This window comes from Rattus norvegicus, chromosome 10 (genome assembly GCF_021556685.1).
Source record: "Rattus norvegicus strain SHRSP/BbbUtx chromosome 10, alternate assembly SHRSP_T2T, whole genome shotgun sequence".
In the NCBI taxonomy this organism is placed as follows: domain Eukaryota; kingdom Metazoa; phylum Chordata; class Mammalia; order Rodentia; family Muridae; genus Rattus; species Rattus norvegicus.
In genome coordinates, this window is record NC_141543.1 from 32,574,324 (window position 1) to 32,595,553 (window position 21,230).

General features: G+C 36.8%; 1 protein-coding gene across 3 annotated transcripts in view; it reads right to left on the minus strand.

The window, feature by feature from the left end:
• Positions 1-891: 891 nt before the first annotated feature.
• Gabra1 (gamma-aminobutyric acid type A receptor subunit alpha 1) overlaps positions 892-21,230 on the minus strand; it is a 55,467-nt gene continuing 35,128 nt past the window's right edge. For 2 of the 3 annotated variants that reach the window (XM_087571209.1, XM_087571210.1), the window contains exons 7-10: positions 20,764-20,907; positions 10,230-10,382; positions 5,406-5,608; positions 892-3,770 (exon numbers count right to left, since the gene is read on the minus strand). In XM_087571209.1, coding sequence (XP_087427335.1) covers positions 3,459-3,770; positions 5,406-5,608; positions 10,230-10,382; positions 20,764-20,907 — 812 coding nt within the window. In that variant the 3' untranslated portion in view covers positions 892-3,458. 3 annotated transcript variants of the gene reach the window in all.

The following is a 21,230-nucleotide window of genomic DNA, read 5'->3' on the forward strand; positions in this document are numbered from 1 at the left end:
TTATTTTAGGAAATAATTTCATGTTCACTTTACTTCATTTTGTAACCGAGAGTAAATGGTCAGCTAACAGAAGAAAAGGACAGGGGATATTTTTCCCCTTGCATCTCTAGTGTAGAGAAAATAAAAGAGCTTTGGAAAATGTTAGTCAAGGCCTTGTGAAGAACTAAATCAACATCTGAAGGTAATTGGCATGGATAAATCATGTTGAAATAGAATGAGTCAGATCTTTGTTTTGGTTAGCTAAAAATGCTGTACACATTGAAAACTCCAGCTAAGAACTTGAGTGAACTTTAAACAGATGATTGGCAATGATGTTAAGCCCCTTGTGTTCCCTTGGTAATTCTGAAGAGCTTTGACATGGACTTAGTCTCTTAGTCCGGTGTGCCTTCAAAGGAATGCTCAGAACCCGATAGTTAATGTAGTTTTTGCGGGCCGGTGTTTTGGATCAAGTGATACACATTGTTTAGTTTAGTTTTGATTTTTTTCTTTTCTTAGGTTTAAAGAGACTTTCTCCATTTGTTGTAATCAGATCTACCATGTTTTGGTCCTGTCATCACTTGACGGATTACCTGATGTTGTTTTTCACCTATCGTCACTGAATACAATTTCATCTCTACACTGAATTTGGTCTTGCTCTGTTTGTGTTTCACAAATGTTGAGTGTTAACTAGGAATATCAAACATCAAAATCGTTGGATAAATTACAGTTCTCACGCAAGTCTTTACAAATGGCAATTTAAAATTAGACTATTGACAAATCTTCAAAACTGCTGACTAGCGACCGGGTTGCTGTTGATGCTTGATACTTGCAGGTATTTCCAGCCCTAATAGGCTTTAAACAGGGCAATAGATGGGCCTGTGGGTGATGTGTAAACAGAATCAAGTATTCCAGTTTATTATTGAATAATGTAATCTTTATTATTATAATAGAATACAGTGAGACATTAGAGTAAAAGGTTTTGCTAAACGCTGTAAAGCAAGACATGCGCCTGCCATGAGCTATCTTGACTCAGTTTGGGTTTTATTGCCACGTCACTGCACTAAGGTGCATAAACATTCAGTGTCATCTTTAAAAAAAAAATTCCTGGAGTCAACAGGAACTGTCCTCTATGAGAGTGTATCTTCATTTTCTCAAGGAAGACTTAACTAGTATTACATGGTTTAGCAAAGCACGGTTGTAAAGCTACATAGAATAGTTTCTTTGATAAGTTTGCAATCAATTTACACAATAGAATGCTACTCACATATACTAACAAACTAAGAAATGGTGGCCATACGGTCCTTGCAAAGCAGTAATCAGACTAGGAAGAGATAGTTACATCTAATGAGCAAAGTACAGACCCAAACCTAGGCACGAGGAGGAGTCTGGAAGATAAAATGCTTGCACTAAACATGTTAGGTTAACGTCGGAAAATAACAAGATAAACGGCAACATGGATGTTAGAGCCATAATTTATTTTATTTTCTATACATATCTATACATGAAATGTCCTTGGTTCAGCCATTTTTTTTTTGGCATAGCTCATGAAATTTAGGCAGGACCAAATCAAACAATGAAGCACATTTAAGATGAAACCAGAGATTTGTCGTTTTAGGGAAACACAGGCACTGTGTTTTCCAACATCATTGGATAGCAGCTTTTTGAGAAAAAAAAAACAACATTGCTCAAAACTCAGGTGTGGATTCTAATTGTCTTACTTGGCAATTATGCTAAAAGGCTCATGTCACGGTCTTATAAGTGTGATTAGACCATGATCGGTGGATTCTGAACTAATGGTAGATATCTGTGAAAAATCTATCAGACAACAGGAGACTTCAAAAATACCTTCTTTCATAAATATTTACTTCTAAAACATCTGGGCAATCATGAAAGGCTAGAATTGTTTTTTTAAGGAATATTAATGGACCTCTTTTATTTAAAGCCCTTACATAGTGTACCTACAAATATATTGCTGCAGTATAAATGAAATGTAATAATAATATTACTCGATAAAAGCTAGTTCCTGTACATTCTCCCATGTATTTTATATTGGATGCTACACGTGGCACAGCACTTATTGAAATAGTTGGTTTCAGCAAATAGAGAAATAATATACAGTTGGTTCTCTAGCCCCAACTACTCTTCCCTATTTTTTTCTCTTTATCACAATAGCCTAAAACAGGAAAAATATGGTATGACATCATTCAAGCAGATAGCAACTGATCTACTATTGAACACTGGGCAACAGTGAAGTTATGAGCGTCCTCGGTATAATTGGATTTCATACTCAATATGGTTTAAGTGGCATCTGTCTCCTACAGGCTGTTCTGTTCTTAAATGCAGGCTCTAAATGTATTTCCATAGCATTTAACAACATTCTAACAGCTAAAAGTGGAGATCCCTCATGATATTTAAAGAACGTAAGTTTAAAAAAAAATTCAATGTACAATCTCATGCTGAATATTTACATATATAATTTATATATTCTATTTTTTGTTGGCTAGTCATAAATTTCAATCTAAAGCTTTTGATGTAGTTATATAAAAGAATACATTCAACAATTCTAGAGCTTGCAAAATAGATTTGCCCCTCTGAAAGCATCTTCATCATAAGAATAGAGAATTCTTGGGTGAATGGGCTGTGTGGGAATAAGAGTAAAAAGAAAGATAGTTTTTAAATTATCTAATTTATTTATTTATTTATTTCAGCTTCTATCAAGTAAACATCTGTGTTAGGCTGGCTCATCTCCATAGAGTCTACTGGTAAAAGTTCAGATGATAGCAATGAAGCCCATTGAAAGGGTTTTCTTTTTTCCTCCATTGGATTCAGAATGCTACAATGACAGCCTCACCTTACCCTATTTATTAGGCTTTCATACATTCTAAAATAGCATTGAACAACAAAATAGTACATAGTGAAATTTAACAAGAGAAAGCCTAGGGAATTTTTAATTTGACAAACCAAACATTAAATCTCTATATCAGCTTAAACATTGACAAATAAAAACATAAGCACACTATATCATTTGTGCGATAAAGACATAGATTTAAAGTTCATTAAACATTTGTTATTTGCCCTTTTAAACACTTCACACAAAAATATTTTTGACGGATATATTTTTTGAGAATATTTGGAAATATATATCTACAAATGACTCTGTGGTTATAGTTAAGCTCTGTTTTTCTTCTACTTTCCTCCTATCTTTGGACCGTCTTACCCTCTCTCCTCCTCTTGTCTGTCTCCTTCTGACGTGATTTTGCTCTCTGGCTTCCTCTCAGAATCCTGTCCCCGAGCTGAATACTCTGCCCTGCTCTGAACTGTCAGACAGGGGTCTCTTGTTCGTATATGAAATATGGAAATAAGGAAACCTTCGAATTCTTTTAAGACAGAGGCAGTAAAGCAGACAGGAATCACTGCGTTGAGAACAGAAAGCGATTCTCAGTGCAGAGGACTGAACAACAGAATACGACTAAAAGAACCTATTGATGGGGTGTGGGGGCTTTTAGCTGAGGCTCTCTGTTTAAATACGTGGCCCAATAGACTAAGTTAAAGATTCCAAATAGCAGCGGAAAGGCTATTCTTGACAGTCGGTCGATTTTGCTGACGCTGTTAAAGGTTTTCTTGGGTTCTGGCGGTTTTGTCTCAGGCTTGACTTCTTTCGGTTCTATGGTCGCACTTTTAGCAATAGTTGCCAAGCCGGGGTCACCCCTGGCTAAGTTAGGGGTATAGCTGGTTGCTGTAGGAGCATATGTGTTGTTTTTCTTAATGAGAGGATCCTTCACTTTCTTTGGCTGGAGGAGAAAAAATAACTTACTTTAGCATACAGTGAGAAGCAAAACGGTTTTTCTGAGCAAAACGGTAAGTACTTGCTGCAAAACCTCTTTTCTTGATTTAAAAATCTAAACTCTGTAATTTGTGACTAATGCACTAGGATCATTTGAAAAGCCAGAGGATGTTTTGTAACCTTGCAGATCAAGAGGTGGAATCTGTTTCTTCCCAGGTTGAATGCAAAACGGACTCAGAGTAACAGCAGCGATGTTACGTAAGCTTAGGATACTGCACTCAAAACACTTTTCGGCCTCAGACTTCCCCTTCTAGAAGCAGTATTCCGGACAAGAAAAGAAGCCTAGGCTAGACTAGGGAATGGCTTGAGATTGGGTACACTGTTAGACTCCCTGACAGCCAGTTGAGGCTACAGATAGGAGAGGACACCAAAGGTTTCCCAGCTTTTGTGGGAACTCCAGTTAACCGTAAATTGTATGAGTGACGCCGGGTTACTTGAAAGGAACACTCCACCCACAAACACAGAATCATCAGCAAGTATTCAGGCCACTTTGCAGGCCGTCCATCAGTAGATGTTCCTAAACAATTGTCCTTTTTCAGGGTTGTGTGAGCTCACACACTTGCCATTATTCACGTTTAGGTATTGAGCACTTTAAATGTATCTAGACTAACTAATGGTATACTAGAAGAAAAAAGTATGCATGGGATTTTGATGATTTATATACATACAGACTGTAGTATAACTCCTTGATGGGTTACAACTATTAAACCAGTTTGTTTTCTGTATTGTATATACTAAAATGAAGTATAGCCCTCATTATTATTATTAAGAGTTATTTATACTTTGTTCAAGGATTATTATTGTTGATATCATCATCATCATCATTATCATTATTACTACTTTTCTGAAATAGTGTATGGCTACATAGCTTTGGTTATTATCAAACTCATAGAGATCTGCTTGCTTCCACCAATCAAGTGCTAGAATTGAAGACACGTGTGCCAAGGTACCTGGTTGCTTACATTTTTAAAATAAGGCTACTAGAAATTGTTACGTGATCTGTGTGGCTCCCATTTGTGCATTACAACATTTCCACAAGGCAGCAGCTATAAGATAGTGGTTCTGATTGATACACAATATATCAAGGGAATGTCTGTTTGGGACTTGGAAGGTTTGCCTATTCCTGACTGCAATGAAAGCTGAGGATAGTTAATTTTTCAAACATAGCCCAACTAAAACATGAAAATAATTAAACTCCTGAAAACAGCTGAAGGAGTATGCATTTTTTTAAAACTACAAAACTTATACCAGAAGAGGAAAATTATAGTTTTCATTTGCATTTGAGATCAGATAGTTAAGAAAAAAACAGAGAGGGCACATTTGGACAGAAATTTTCACCTTAGAATGCCCCTTCTTCTTTCTTCTATTCTCTACGTGCATAGCAATTTACCCAAACAACCTCCGCTATGAACAAAAGCAAAGCAATCCACTGTACTTTATCATTTACAGCCTAAGAAAATAAGAAAGGAGTCCTCATCTCTCCTCTCTCGCATCTAATTCCACAAACCAACTTACTTATTCCATTTAAAAAGCTTAAGGTCTCAGAATCCTCATATAACAAAAGAGCCTTTGTGGTGTTTACCTTTTCTGGAACCACGCTTTTGCCATCCCACGCATACCCTCTCTTGGTGAAATAGTTTACTGTGGCAAACTCAATCAGAGCCGAGAACACGAAGGCATAGCACACTGCAATAAACCAGTCCATGGCCGTTGCATAAGCCACCTTTGGGAGGGAATTTCTGGCACTGATACTCAAGGTTGTCATGGTCAGAACGGTCGTCACTCCTGAAGGGAGAAAAGGTAAATAAATATACTGGTTCTCCATAGAAATTTTATTACAGCAGATCCGGGTTCATTTCCGATCAAAGGGGAACCAAAGGCATCATATTCACATTTTAATTCACCCTGGTTTGATTGTGGTGGTGGAGACGGGATATGGCCTCAATATAGTTTGTGATCAATAGCACAACAGTATTTAGGGTCCTTCAGAAGAAATAGAATACTCTGCTAATTGAAAATCTGTTACCAAAACAGTAAACTTCATTAAATAGCCGTCATGAATGCACACCCTATATAGGAGAGGAAATAATAGCATTCAGTGTATACAACTCTTCACATAAATATCTTAGATATCTATTACCTGAGGTGCTCTGGTAATATCTATGGCACTGTTTAATAGTCTCTGTCCCAAATGTAGAAATAGGAAATTCAATTAGTCCTTGGGAGCAGAAAGGTTAAGTAACAACTTGGGGAATGGTAATTTACCACACTTGTAGCTTTTCTCATACACTAATTCTCGTTCAAAAAGAGTTCACCCATTTCCTGCATGTGTCTGGATAAATGCAAAGCAAGTTACGTAAAACTTGCCGTGCCAAATAGCGTGCACATGTACTTGCATCTAGAATGTACATGCTTTGCTTGAAATCGAATGGCTATGGGGAAAACTTGTCTTTAAACCTGTCTGATTCAAGTGTCCGTGGTCTTCTCTTCATTCTTTGCTGCCTCATTCTTCCTCCTCTCTAGGGATTTAAGCGACCTATATTCGGAGTAAAAATGGTTTGTAAGTCGGTTCTATTTTATGTAGATATTTTTATGAGATAGAGTGTGGATAACATCTTTCCTGCTGTTTGAACTACCATGTGGCACACACTGTATTGGTACCATAGAGTTTAATGCTGTGAGATTTCTTCAGAAAAAAAAATTTGCAAACGTTTAAAAATAGTTCAAAGCAAGCCTGCCAGGAAGAGTGAGAGATCACCACAGAGCAGCCTTGAGCTATTCCAAGGACCGGACCACACATTTAACACTCTGGTGAGTGGATTCACAGACCTCATCCACTGTTTCTGCAAAATGGCTGATTCTCTCTTCATTCCCTCATGGCCCATGCCATCAGTGAAATTCTCAGGAAGGAAAACCTTTGCACAGTCACTCAAACCTCATTGTGAGGATTATGTGAGAATTAGCGCATTCCCAAGGAAGGGGCTGACAACCTATGACTCTGAATCGAGGATTAGTTCCTCCTGTTGATAGTTTTAGACAATCAGCTGGACTACGCAGCTGTTGGAAAATTTTTGTAAGCGGCTTTAAACCAACCAATGTTCCTAGGTTTTCCAGGAATATCAAAGTAGATAGTCTTTTAACTACGCTAGAAAATGAAATGACTAAGAAGAAAGACAGTAGAATATTTATTAAATGGCATATGCCCAGGACTGTAGGAAATGTTTATTTTGAGATTTGGATAACATTGGGTTCAGAAAATACTGGGGCAAGTTCCTAATTACATAACCAACCTAAAGAATATTAACTAGTGAACTGCGCCCAGATTTACATATCAATATCAACTAGAGCAGATAGCAAGGTAATTAAAAGTCAGTAATTGGGGAACAGAGAAGCCCAATTCCAAATCCCAGCTCTATAATTGCCAAATAATACCTTGGGAAATGACCTTGGGAAATTTTCCCCCACAGTCTCAGGCTTCCATATTGTTGCTTTTAATTTCTTCCTCACTAATTGATTTTATTAACTTTAACACATAAAGTTATTGAGAATATTAAATAAGATAATACAATAAAAATGCTTAATTCTCACTCTAACGGTTAATGGCTATTTAATAACTATGGAGAAAAATGCCTGTGTTCTTTACTATATATTACTGTGACTACAAACTCCAGTTTTCTGAAGTTCAGTTGATGTATGTAAGCAAATGTCAAGAATAATCCAGAAACTAAAAATCTTACCCTAAAACTCTGTAAACTAAGACTAGTACAGGGTAGCTTAAGGAATATGTGTGTGCATATATGTATGTGCATGTGTGTTTATGATTTGAAACCCCTACCAATAAAAATCCAGAAAGGAAAAAACCTCCAAGGGTTAGGAGTGATAATTTACATATTTTATCTTTCCTGTGTGATCAAGTTAAACGTTGGTTTTCCCTCTTTGTACTTGCATTTGACTGGAAATAGCTCAGACTAATGAAATAGACCAAAGTTGTATAGCTGTTACTGGGTTAAACTAAACCTAAAGCTTGGGCCCTTTATAGCAGAAAATTTACATGACATTGCCTGAAAATAACTGAGAGCATAAGAAGAGAAAACAATTAGATTTTCAAAGTCATAGAATAGACTTCAGCATTCTATGTTCTGCATTGCTTTGATATAACTGTTATAAATCTAGTGTGGCTGTTTTCTCTTTTCTTTACATACTAGTGACCTGCTTAGGCATTCAGGGAGCTCAGAGGAAAGTGCTAAGTTCACGCTAAAAGAATAGAATCGTGTGCTGAATAAATGTTAAAGGGCGAAAGGGCTAGACAGAATGTATTTGTGATTTTTGTTGAACACAAACACTATAACTATATGACTTTGTACACAAAAATACTTGCTATAGCCGAGGTTACAGTCCTACAGCTATGTTTGCCAAAAGGTCATTGGTTGATTGTGGTATAAGATCATTGAAAATGTTACAAGCAGTATTTTTTGGACTCATAAAACACTGAAACGCTTTGGCGAATTTCCAAAATAAAAAGGCGAGACTTGGCTGGAGCAAGTGAGGAAAAAGTAGTCATTAGAAAAAAAAATGCTTTCCAAGATAATACTGGTTCATACTTTTAAAATAAAATAAAAAAAAAACAAACCACAAAACCTGAACGCACATCGTGTCTTTAATTCAGTGTTTATTGCCTGGTAAGATAAGGGCTCAGATGGAATGCCCATACAGAGGCCAGCATCTCTCAAGAGGTCTGTCTTTAGTGGATTGAATGGTTGTTAACATTGACAAATGGCTGTAAAGAAAACTGGACCTGAAATGAACCACTTGTTTACTCTGCAGCTGGAAATCATTTCGCCGCAGGTTAATTTGGCTGTGTGCTTAGACTGTTGTCAGAAGATCAGAGGACAGATCATGTGACTTTTTCAACATGGAAGTCTTTGCCTAGTTCAGAAGACAAGGCGCTCCGAAGCAGAGGGGGCAGTCGGTGTCTCTTTTTGAGAGAACTGGTATGGCAGCGCTTGCACACTGTGGATAGTAGGGGTACCAGAATCTCTACACAGGAATTAATGGGAAGCATTCAAAGATTTTTCAGTGTGGAGCATGTGACCTTCAATGCTCACAGTAGTTATTTGTAGGAGAGACCTGGATAAACATGTCTTCCAGCAATAGACATGTGGCTATTACGTCTAAGTAAATGACACAGACCACAGTGAACCCAGTATGTGCCAGCCTAATGCAGCAGGACGAAGCAAAGGTGATAGCTCGGGGCCATTAAGTACAAGGCATCTGGAGCTCATATCTTACCTGGACTCCTCTGTACCTCACCTAGTAGCTCCTAACCTGAGAAGTATAATCAACAAAATTAACTTTATGTTCATTTGGTTTCAAGTTCACATGCTGTTCACAATAATACTGTCTAAATTTTAGTTTAAATAATATAATATGGTGAATCATGTTGAGAATGACTGGTATCAAATCACATAATAACTATTCTTCATAGTTATTTTATAATTTTATGATGATTAAGATTTCAAGTTCAACCATACATGTCATGAAGGGAAGGGTATGCAAGCAGTTTATTACTTCATTTTATTTCCAGAACACAGCCATGACTCAGTGTATTTCGAATAAAAAAGTCATTGGTTATGTGAATTGATAAGTTTACTGTTGCGAATCTTGTTTTCATTAGTCTAAAAAGTACAATTGTGCTGGTGCCACTGGGATTCCATCAGGAAACTTTCCTTTCTATGGAATCTGAACTCTAAAATAATGTATTAGTAGGTTGGTTTTCACATCAGACAAGGTGTTCACTGTTCAAATACGATTCCATTACATAGCCTTAACTTGCAATGTTGAGATTACTTTAGAGGTTCTAATAGTGAAGAGTCCAGTTCTAACTTTTGGCAGTACACTTGAGAGGTAAAAGGAACTATCTGTCTAGGGCTAGGATCACTAATGACCTCCTCTTAAGAAAATTCTGGTTTCTCGGTCCCCAGCTCCGAAAAAAAGAACAAAAAAAAAAAAAAAAAGAAAAGAAAATTCTGGTTTCACCAATGTAAGAAAGTAGTCTGTTGCTATTTCTTTAAGATTCTCAAAAAAATATATACTATGTAGGATTTAAAGTTTTAAGATGTTTTTTTTTAATCTAGTAGTTGCCTTTGATGTCTGTCTCACTGCCTTTTATGTCAAAATTTAAAATTAATTTTTATTAAGCAATCTATTTGTGTTAACAAAACAGTCTAATAAGGACAATAGTTTGTAAATCATATCATAGTGAAAACAATAATTCTAGAAACGTTTTCTTATTGTAAATTCAGATTTTGACAGGTAGTAACATCTTTTTTTCATTCTCCTTGCAATGACACAGTCATAAAGTGAGTGCCCTCTATACCTGTCCACATGCATATTGATTGGCACTTACCAAAGACAGTTCTTGCTGGTACTGACTCTCTGTTAAGCCAGAAGGAGACTTGGGAGAGAATGACTGTCATTATGCATGGCAGATATGTTTGAATAACAAAGTAGCCGATTTTTCTCTTCAAGTGAAAGTGAGTCGTCATAACCACATATTCTCCTAGAGGGTGAAATGCACAGTATGGTTGAATAATGTGCCCTTAAAAAGAAGTTATTCCTTAGGTTTTCAAAAGAAGCAAAGTTATAGAGGCTAGACACATCTTGTTTCCACAGGACACCTATAACCTGGAGGGAAAGGCCTTTGCCCTTGTGAGAAAAGCAACATCTTTTAATGCACATTAACTGTTTCTAGGCATAACATAAAGGGATTAAAATCTTCTAATTCTCCCTTCCTTCTTCCATTGTTCTGTCATATACAAAAGGGATAAAGCTGAGCTTATATTTCCAGACTGAATCTGAAAGCGATGTGATAGTCAATGACCCCAACAAACATAACTAGAATAGGTTTCCAGTGTAACTTGAGTGGATTGGTAGAGCACACTTCTGGAGTCTCAGCAAGGGCATTTCTAGAGATGGGAAATGACTCAGGGAGGTAAGGAGTAGTTCGATCTGCTCTGAATGTAGATTGAACAACCCAGTGGCCAAGAAGGGGGAAGCCCAAGTACAGGAACATGTACAACTCTCGGAGAGTGATTTTGCTGCTGTACTGGTTCATAGGCACTAGACTGCTGCTTCTGCAGTCCTTGAAGGTGGACTTACACTATCTCAGCTCCTGGGAGATTTAAATCTTCTGTCTTGGACTGGCATTTAGACATAGTACATCTTGTTTTGAGACACCTAGCTTCTTAAGATGAGCAGATTTAATCTGCCTCAGGCTAAGGACCTTAACTTTTTTATGGAACATATCCATGAAACCATCTAATCATGGCCAAGGCATACATTTTCCTATTTAAATATTCTCCTTAAGTACTTGTTTTTTCATAGCAATAGAAAGCTAACATACAGTTCTTGTCTCCATCTGCACCTTAGAGCTGGGACTGTCCTATAGCCCTCTGTACCCAGTCCTTCGCAGAGAGAGCTGGTCTCCCAGGAGTGCTCTTGCTCCTGGGCCTTCAGATGAGACCCCACTTTCTCTCCAATAACTGCTTAAAGAGGGAGACGCCAGGAGCACACAGGGCACAGGAACTGCAGAGTAACCTGGTATAGGAACCTGCTTATCTCCATGTGTGCCCTGAAGTTAAGGCTGTCCTACAGCCCTCCATAACCAAGTCCTGCCTGGAGAGAGCTTGTCTCCCAAGAGTGCTCTCACTCCTAAGCCCACAAGTCAGACCCAACTTTTGCTCCTATAACTCTCCAAAGAGGCACTCACCAGTATATACAGGGCAGTGGAAGCATGGAGGAGCCTGGGAAAGGATCTATTCAGTCTCTAAATGTGCCCAGAGCTAAGCCTGTCCCACAGCCCTTGATACCCAAATCCCACCCAAGAAAGCTAGTCACCCAGAAGTGCTCTCACTCCTAAGACCATAGGCTCACATGCCCAAAGGAGGGACAAGCTCCAGTGAGAGACAGCAAGATCAATTAACACCAGAGATATCGAGATGGGGAGAGGCAAATTTAAGAACCTAAGCAACAGAAAAAAGGCTGCTTGGCATCATCAGAACCCAGTTCTCCCACCACAGCAAGTCTTAGACACCTCAACACACTGAAATAGCAAGATCTGGATTTAAAAATCATATCTCTTGATGATGGTAGCAGACTTTAGTAAGAACATAAATAACTCCCTTAAAGAAATACAGGCAAACACAGGTAAACAAGTAGAATCCCTTAAAGAGGAAGGACAAAAATCCCTTAAAGACTTACAGGAAAACACACCCAAACAGGTGAAGGAATTGAACAAAACCATCCAGGACTTAAAAATGGAAATAGAAGCAAAAAAGAAATCACAGAAACAACACTGGAGATAGAAAACCTAGGAAAGAGATTGAGAGTCATACATGCAAGCATCGCCAACAGAATACAAGAGATAGAAGAGAGAATATTTGGGGTAGAAAATACCATAGAAAACACTGACAGAATAGTCAAAATGCAAAACGCGGAAAGCTCCTAACCCAAAACATCCAGGAAATCCATGACATAATGAAAATACCAAAGCTAAGAATAATGGGTATAGAAGAGAGTGAAGATTCCCAAATTAAAGGGCAATAAATATCTTCCAAAAAATTATGAAAGAAAACTTCTCTAACCCAGAGAAAGAGATGCCAATGAACATATAAGAAGCCTACAGAACTCCAAATAATTTGGACCAGAAAAGAAACTCCTTCTGTTACATAATAGTCAAAACACCAAATGCAAAAAACAAAGAACGAATGTTAAAAACAGTAAGAGAAAAAGGTCAAGTAACACACAAAGGCAGACCTATCAGAATTACACCAGACTTTTCAACAGAGACTATGAGAGCTAGAAGAACCTGGGCAGCTGTTATACAGACCCTAGAATAATACAAATGCCAGCCAACTGTACTATCTCAATTAACACAGATGGAGAAACCAAGATATTACATGACAGAACCAAATTTACACAGTATCTTTTGACAAATATAGCCCTTCAAATGATGAGATGGAAAACTCCAACACAAGGAAGAAAACTACACCCTAGAAAAAGCAGGAAAGTAATCTTCTTTCACCAAGTGCAAAAGAAGATAGCAACACAAATATAATTCCACCTCTAACAACAACAACAACAACAACAAAACAGGAAACAACAATCACTAGTCCTTAATATCTGTTAATATCAATGAAATCAAATCCACAATAAAAAGACAGACTAGCAGACTGGATCTATAAATAGGACCCAGCATTTTGCTGCATCCAGAAAACACAATCAGTGACAAAGACAGACACTACCTCAGAGAAATACGCTGGAAAAAAATTTCAAGCAAATGGTCCCAAGAAACAAGTTGAAGTAGTCATTGTATTATCAAATATAATTTTCTTTCAAACAAAAATTGTCCAAAAGGTAAGGAGGGACACTTTGTACACATCAAAGGAAAAAATCTGCCAAGGTGAACTATCAATTCTGAATGTCTATGCTACAAATGCAAAGGCACCTACATTCATAAAAGAAATTTTACTTAAACTCAAAGCACATTTTGCACCTCATACAATAATAGTGGAAGACTTCAATACTCTACTCTCATCAACAGACAGATCGTGGAAACAAATTAACAGAGACACAGAGAAACTAACAGAACTTATGAATCAAATGGAGTTAACAGATATCTACAGAACATTTCATCCAAAAACAAAAGAATTGAACTTCTTCTCAGCACCTCATGGTACCTTCTCCAAAATTGACCATATAATCAGTCACGAAACAGGCATCAACAGATACAAGAAGACTGAAATAATTCTATGCATTCTATCAGATCACCATAGACTGATTCAGGTCTTCAATAACAACAAAAATGACAGAAAACCCCCATACTCATGGAAGCTGAACAATGTTCTACTCAATGGTAACATAATAAAAGCAATATACAGCAAACCAGTAGCCAACATCAAACTAGTCAGAGAGAAACTTGAAGAAATGCCTTTACAACCAGGGACTAGATAAGGCTGCCGATTCTATCCGTACCTATTCAATATAGTACTTAAAGTCCTAGCCAGAGCAATTAGACCTAAAAAAAATGGTCAAAGGGATACAAATTGGAGAGAAAGAAGTCAAAATATTACTATCAGCAGATGATATGGTAGTATACTTAAGTGACCCCAAAAATTCCACCAGAGAACTCCTAAACCTAATAAACAATTTCAGCAAAGCACCTGGATATAATATTAACTCAAACAAATCAGTAGCCTTCAACCTCTCAAAGGATAAACAGGCTGCAAAAAACATTAGAAAAATGACACCCTTCTCAATAGTCACAAATAATATAAAATACCCCAATGTGACTCTAACCAAGCAAATAAAGATCTGTATGACAAGAACTTCAAGTCTCTAAAGAAATAAATTGAAGAAGATCTCAGGAGATGAAAAGATCTCCCATGTTCATGGATCGGTAGGATTAATATACTAAAAATGGCCATCTTGTTGAAAGCAATCTACAGATTCAATGCAATCCCCATCAAAATTCTAACTCAATTCTTCATAGAGTTAGAAGGAGCAATTTGCAAATTCATTTGATATAACAAAAAGCCCAGGACACCAATGCTAAGAAGTGCTTGCTGACAGGAACCTGATAGGAATGTCTCCTGAGAGACTCTGCATGAATCTTACAGATACAAATTAAGATGATTGCAGCTAGCCATCAAACTGAGCATTGGGACTCCCTATGGAGGAGTTAGAGAAAGGACTGAAGGAGCTGAAGGGGTTTGCAACCCCACAGGAAGAACAATGTCAACCAACAAGAACCCCCCAGAATTCCCAGAGACTAAACCACCAACCAAACAGTACAAATGGGGAAACCATGACTTCGGCTGCATATGTAGCAAAGAATGGAATTGTCTGGCACCAACAGGAGGATATGTCCTGGGTCTTATGAAGGTTTATTTTCCCAGTATAGGGAATGCCAGGGTGTTGAGGTGGGAGTGGGTGCATGGGACGGGGAGCATTCTCATAGAAGCAGGGGCAGGGCTGATGGGAGAGGTGGGAACCGACAAAGGGGATAACATTTGAAATTTAAACTATCCAATAAAAACTATCCAATAAAAAATACAAAGCTAACATATACACCCATTATCTACATCAAAGTCTCTCACATGTACAATTGACATTTTAGACTCAACAATTGTTCATGGCTAAAGCCTGTCTTGTGAATTGTGTGTGTGTGTGTGTGTGTGTGTGTGTGTGTGTGTGTGTATCACTATCTCTATCTCTATCTATCTATCTATCATCTATCTATCTATCTATCTATCTATCTATCTATCTATCTATCTATCTATCTATCTATCTATCTAGCCTGAAACAGGGAACTCTAAAGCAAGAGGCCACGGAATTAAATTTACTCAATAATTCTATACCAAAGGAGAAAAGACCTATCTAACACTCTGGTTTAAAGGAGGGGGGACTTGCTTCCCAGAAGGAAATCTCACAGTGTTCTGACAGCTTATCTCTGATTATCACTAGCAAATTGGCATATAGATATATCCATGTCATTCTCTCTATAAAATTGTAGTCCTGTTAAAGGAGAAACAGTTGCTTCCCAGGTCTAGCCACATCAGTTTTTTCCTCTGTTATCAACTTGTGTTTTCATATTTCTTTGGAATATTTGAAAAAAGCTTCTGTGTTTGTGCAGCTAAGCACCAAGTAACATATCTGCCAGATAACAACATCTGGTGATCTTTTCTTCCGTGGGATGAGGATGAAAATGGTATGCACTACACACAGTAGAGAATAAACTCTTTCCTGTAATCAAAGCTTTCTTATAACACAGACTTAACATGCAATACAGGCTCATATCCTTTCATACATCTTAACATCTTTGTACCTTGGCCAAGCAAACGCTATATGACTTCTGTTGCTAAACATGTTCATGAATGGATTGAGAACAGCCCAAATACCAGATCCTCAGCAGGGTAGCCAGAAATATCCTAAGGGGAAATTTTATTAGCCTCTGAAGAAAATGAGTTTGAGTTTAATACTCAGATCTATTTTCTTGTTGTATAGCCTTGGGCACCTCAAGTAGATTTTTTTTCCTCTGAGTTTTCTTGTCTATAAAATAGTAAAAACATGATGTGGCTGAAGGAAGGTTAACTGCTCAACCAGGACACTCCATAAAAATGCAAAAATACCTTTTAGTTACTTTCTCCACGTTCTTTACTATTCACTCGCATCAGAATAGAGAGAAGTATTTGTAAAAGAAATACAGTGTTATAGAAGAAAACCATTCTTGCATTCATCATCAATTGGTATTAATGGCAACTTCCATTTATGGAATGTGTACTAAGTACTTTATACTTTAATTACAGCCCCTCTTTATACTCATTAATAACATGTTTGCATTTTAATATATATATATATATTAATTGTATATTGCTGGTAATGACTTCAAGGTCAATAGAAACAAAATAAGTGATCCTAATAAGATAAAAACTCATTTTTCTGAGACCTTTGCTAAAACCTATAGCCTATGTTCCAATGATAGGTTTCACCATCCCAGAGGTATGCTTTATTATTCTTAACAATTCATTCCATTGTGATCTGAAAAATGTCATCAGCGTCAAGGAAAAACAAATCCCATCTTTCATAAAATGTCAGGAAGATGAGTATCTACATATATTCCATCATCTTTTGTTATTTGCACTGTGACATTTTTGTGAAAAGTATGTAAAGAATATGGTTCTGGGACTTATTGTTTGACATTATACATATTATAAACAACATATTTTTCGGAGTGGTTGAGAAAGAACAGAAGGGCTTCTACTGCTTTGAAAGCATTTTAAATTAAATAAAACCTAAAGAACATTGGCATAAAACCTTCAAGTAAGTTACAGAAGTGACAGCAATAACAGAATCAAGTTGTAATAATTTGAAAATCAAAAAAGAATGAAAGAGAAAAGCCCATATCTTAATATTCATTGAAAGTCTAGACAACAAGTGTATATGCGCTAAGCATATCAAATTAAAGAATAGAAGGATTGTAATATCCTGAGAGAAGCTTATAAATTAAAAGTGACAATATTTCTGATACATTACAGAGTAAAATTTAGGAGAATGTAAGAAAGAAAGGAGGTTATAATTTGGTAAATTAGCATTTCAGGTCATTTTAGAGGTGGCTTTCTCAAATGTTTGTTAAACATTTGATTGCTTTCCTTGGGCTTCACTCTCCTATTCCCTGGGATGCTATGAAGCGAAAATTTAACAGCATATATGACCATACTTACTATACTAAATCGTATTGAGATTTATAGTGTAAGGATAGAGTAGTAGATATCTAATCTCATTAATTAGGGAAATGAACATTCAATCAATTTGTAAAATGTTATTAAACACATAATCTAAATTGAAGGTTTTTTTCCACATTCCACGGAAGTAAGAAAACATTTAAGCACTAGAATTTTTAGCCTAACTATATCTTTTCCTTCGTTTTAAATGTGAATTGTTGGACTAGGAAAGCACAGAAGTCGTCCCTGGAGATCGTGTTCTAGCCATTATGGATGCTCCATTATGATCCAGTATCAGATAAGATGGTTCCTGATGATGCTGATCAGAAGGTCATTGTTCAGACACCATCTAGAAAAGCCTCCACATCTAAACAAGATGATCCCATCATTTTTCTTAGTCATTTTTCTAAGGGCAAAAGATAGTGATTCAGAAGAAACAACTTACTTTCCAAGCTTATCAACATGTCCTATGACCAAATTTCCTTTGGAAAAAAAAGTCATACTTGAACATTTTAAAATCATTGGATGAATTACTTCCTCATTCCTTTCTGGATACTGATATTATTCTTGTCCTAATGGTCAATGCAATTACTTCATTTTCTGTAAATGATTTGTAATCACTGACTTAAAATCCTGAGTATTATGGTAGTATCTCTCCCATTCTCTTTCTCCCATTATCAAAGTGATGCAGAAGTTTTTACACCTGAAGCATGTCACTGGGATTGCAAGATGTGTGTTTAATGGGTAAGAAGGACATCACTTTCTAAGCTCATAACAAGCTGTCTAAATTGATTAGACTCCTGCAAATGACATTAAGGTGGACAAAGTTGTTGTTTAGATAGATAGATAGATAGATAGATAGATAGATAGATAGATAGATAGATAGATAGATACTGGTGTTTTGTGTTTTAGTGACATCATTTTCTGGTTTCCTAGAAGGAACATGGAGGTAATTTCATTTAGTGTCATCTATCTTATGTTTCCTCAATGAGGTATGAAACATAGTCATTGATGATCATGCATAGGATGTCTGTTGCTTTCCATTGAAACCTACAGATAATCTTGATGAGCTAAAGTGGGCCCAAAAGAAGAATAATTTGGTTTCCTATTGAAGTGTTGAAGCTGAACAACACACTCAGCTACTATATCTGAGAATTTACTGTCATTATGTTTCTAACTATTTACTACTAAGGGGCTCTCCTAGTGTGTGCAGTTATACTTATTTTTCAATTACAGAATGATTAAAGTAAGCCTAACATATGGGATTGACCAGCTCAGTGACCCAGGTCTTAATTTTTATTCCTTGGCTCAGCCCCCTTTCTTTGAGAATATGTTACTTTTTTATGAACAATTAAAATATTGGTGGCATGACTATTTAGCAGCTAAATGGTCATTTGATAAAAGAATTAATTTTAAAGACATTGGATCTGGTCCTAGAGAGAGCTATCAGGGCATGCTCAGAGTCATTAGAGGTAGAACTTCATTAGAGTCCTTTGTCTCTCTACACCATCTTCCCCACTTGTATATATTATTGCATGTGCATTACTACAGTGAAGTTGCTTCCTTGACATCACCTACCACTGTCCTAATAGATTAAATGCCCCTGTATGTATGATACTAAGTGAAAAGTATGTAAAAAAAAATGGCTACTGTTTTCCAACCGAGGTGTAACACTAACAATGTGAAAAGCTACCTCTGGCAGTAATCCTTCCTCAGCATAAGCTGCAGTTTCTCTTATTTACTCAAAATATTTATTCAGTGCCTTCTCTGGCACAGCTACTAAAGAAAATAATAGGGATAAAGAAAACAGACGTGATCTTTGCCCTCACAAAAACATTCACACAGCACTTAGCACCCATTTTGATAATTACAGTTTATATTTTCATCCACTCTGGACTTCACCTTCCAGGAGAGCAAGGTCTGTGCTGTGGCATCATTGAAACTCCAGTGCCTGTCATGATCCTAGATTATCATAATGCTCATTTTAAAGAAGTAAAGAGAGCATATTTGGGTGTCATTCTCAGCACATGATGTGAGATTTTAAAAAACAGATTTAGGATTGCAATGATAGTCATTGTGCAATAATTTGAGCAACAATTGTGGGATATCCCTCAGTGTTTTAACTAGAGCCCCAACCCTATTTCTAGGTATCTTTTTAGGTATAATGATAGACCAAGACGATTATGCATGCTATGCAGTAGTTCTCACATATTGAGCTACATCTCCAGCCACTATCTTGCCTTAATGAAAGGTTTGCTATTTCTGTCTCCTTAGATGAAGGAAAGATCTCTGTCTGGATAAAGAACTGGTCAAACATCCCCAAGCTTGTAAGTGACAGGACCAGGATGTTTATCCACATCTTTCTCACAGTAAAGTGAGGCTTTCCCCTATGCTGTTTGCATTTCTAATAAAGGCAAAGCTGAGGACAGATCTTCTCCATCTTATAGAACAAGAACCAAAATTATTTATGCTCCTAAAAATGGTATGGGTATGGGGGGTTTTTTGTTTGTTTGTTTTTTGTTTTTGTTTTTGAGAGAGAGAGAGAGAGAGAGAGAGAGAGAGAGAGAGAGAGAGATCTTCTATAAAACTTGAGTGGCTGATCAAAAATGTTATAGTCTTAAGGTCCCAAGATAAAATCTGAAAACAGAACTTTGTTGTTATTGTTGCTGTTTTTGTTTGTTTGTTTGTTTGTTTTCTGAGAAAATTAGCATCACTCTTCTTGTACAAGAGTAGGGCACTGTCTTTCAAAATTACAAAATAAGGAGCATTAAATAAATGTAAATTCTGTAAGATGTGCTAAAACATTATTATCAGTTCAACAAATATTTTAGGAATTGACCTTGTTTAAAATACAGAGCTTTAAGGGGAAGCATAAATTCTGATTTGTTGTATCTGAGATTTAATTCATAATTACTTTTTTCCCATTATCAGATTTCAAATAATACAAAACAGTCCCTTGTATAAATCGGAGTTCCTTGTATAAGTCTTTGCCACAAACTCAGAACCTTCATGTACACTTTAATAGTAATGTTTCATGTAATTTGAAAATACCACTAGTGTTGGTTTCAACACTAAAAAGGATCACACATTATCTACTTTTAATTTAAAAATGGAGTGCTAAGTAGTGTATATAACTCATTTGGCTTCAGCTGCAGGATAGTCTTAGCTATAGGAAAAAAGCAAATTGGCTTGTGGGGGGGGGCAATAAGTGGGACCTAGAGGATACAAAACACCTAGAATTTTTGTAATAGCATTGCCTTCAAAGACTTGTAGACAATCATCTATATGGTTTTGATTGATGATTCCCAACATACTGCAGAGTTATTACATCCAATTGGCAAATTGAAGGCATAATGAATTAACACAAATGTTCATCCCTCAGTTTATAGCCCAACTCCTGTTTATATCCCAGGCTGCCAAGATCTTATAGAACCAGATTCTTCTTGTACAATAAAGAGAAGCCAGAAGATACTGAATAACAGGTATAGCACTGTGGGCTCAGATTTTACATTCTGCTGCTCTATGGTATTCATCTTTCGGCAATTTTCTCATTCTCTTTTCTGACTTCTCTGTCACTGAGAGAATTACTGAATTCTTAAATGCTTACAATACATTTCCCTCTTCCTTCTATTATTTCTTGAATAATCAAATGGAACTTACCAGTACTGGACTGAACAATTCCAGAGTCAACTGTTTGCCCAAGAAGGTCATACTGGTTTAAACGTGACCCATCTTCTGCCACAACCACTGAGCGGGCTGGCTCCCTTGTCCACTCATAGACAACTTCTGCTCTTGTATAAGCATCTGAGATTAAACAAAGAAGAGTACACTTATGCATCTGTGCTATGATTCTCCTAATGAGCTGATTGTCCCATCAGCTTCATATTTCTTTCCACATTGTTGCAAATGGCAAGCTAGAAATGAAAGCTCATATTCAGTTGCTTGGTAATATAAATATACATTTTTCTGAAGTTTTCTTTCACTCATTTGTTCACTCTTACCATGTTAAGCATACAATAAGGATACAGCACTGTGCCGGTGATACAATAAGAGACATGTGCAAGGTGGGTGACTTTATGTGACTTAAACTCTTTATGTAAAAGGGTCATTAATACACAGGAAAATAA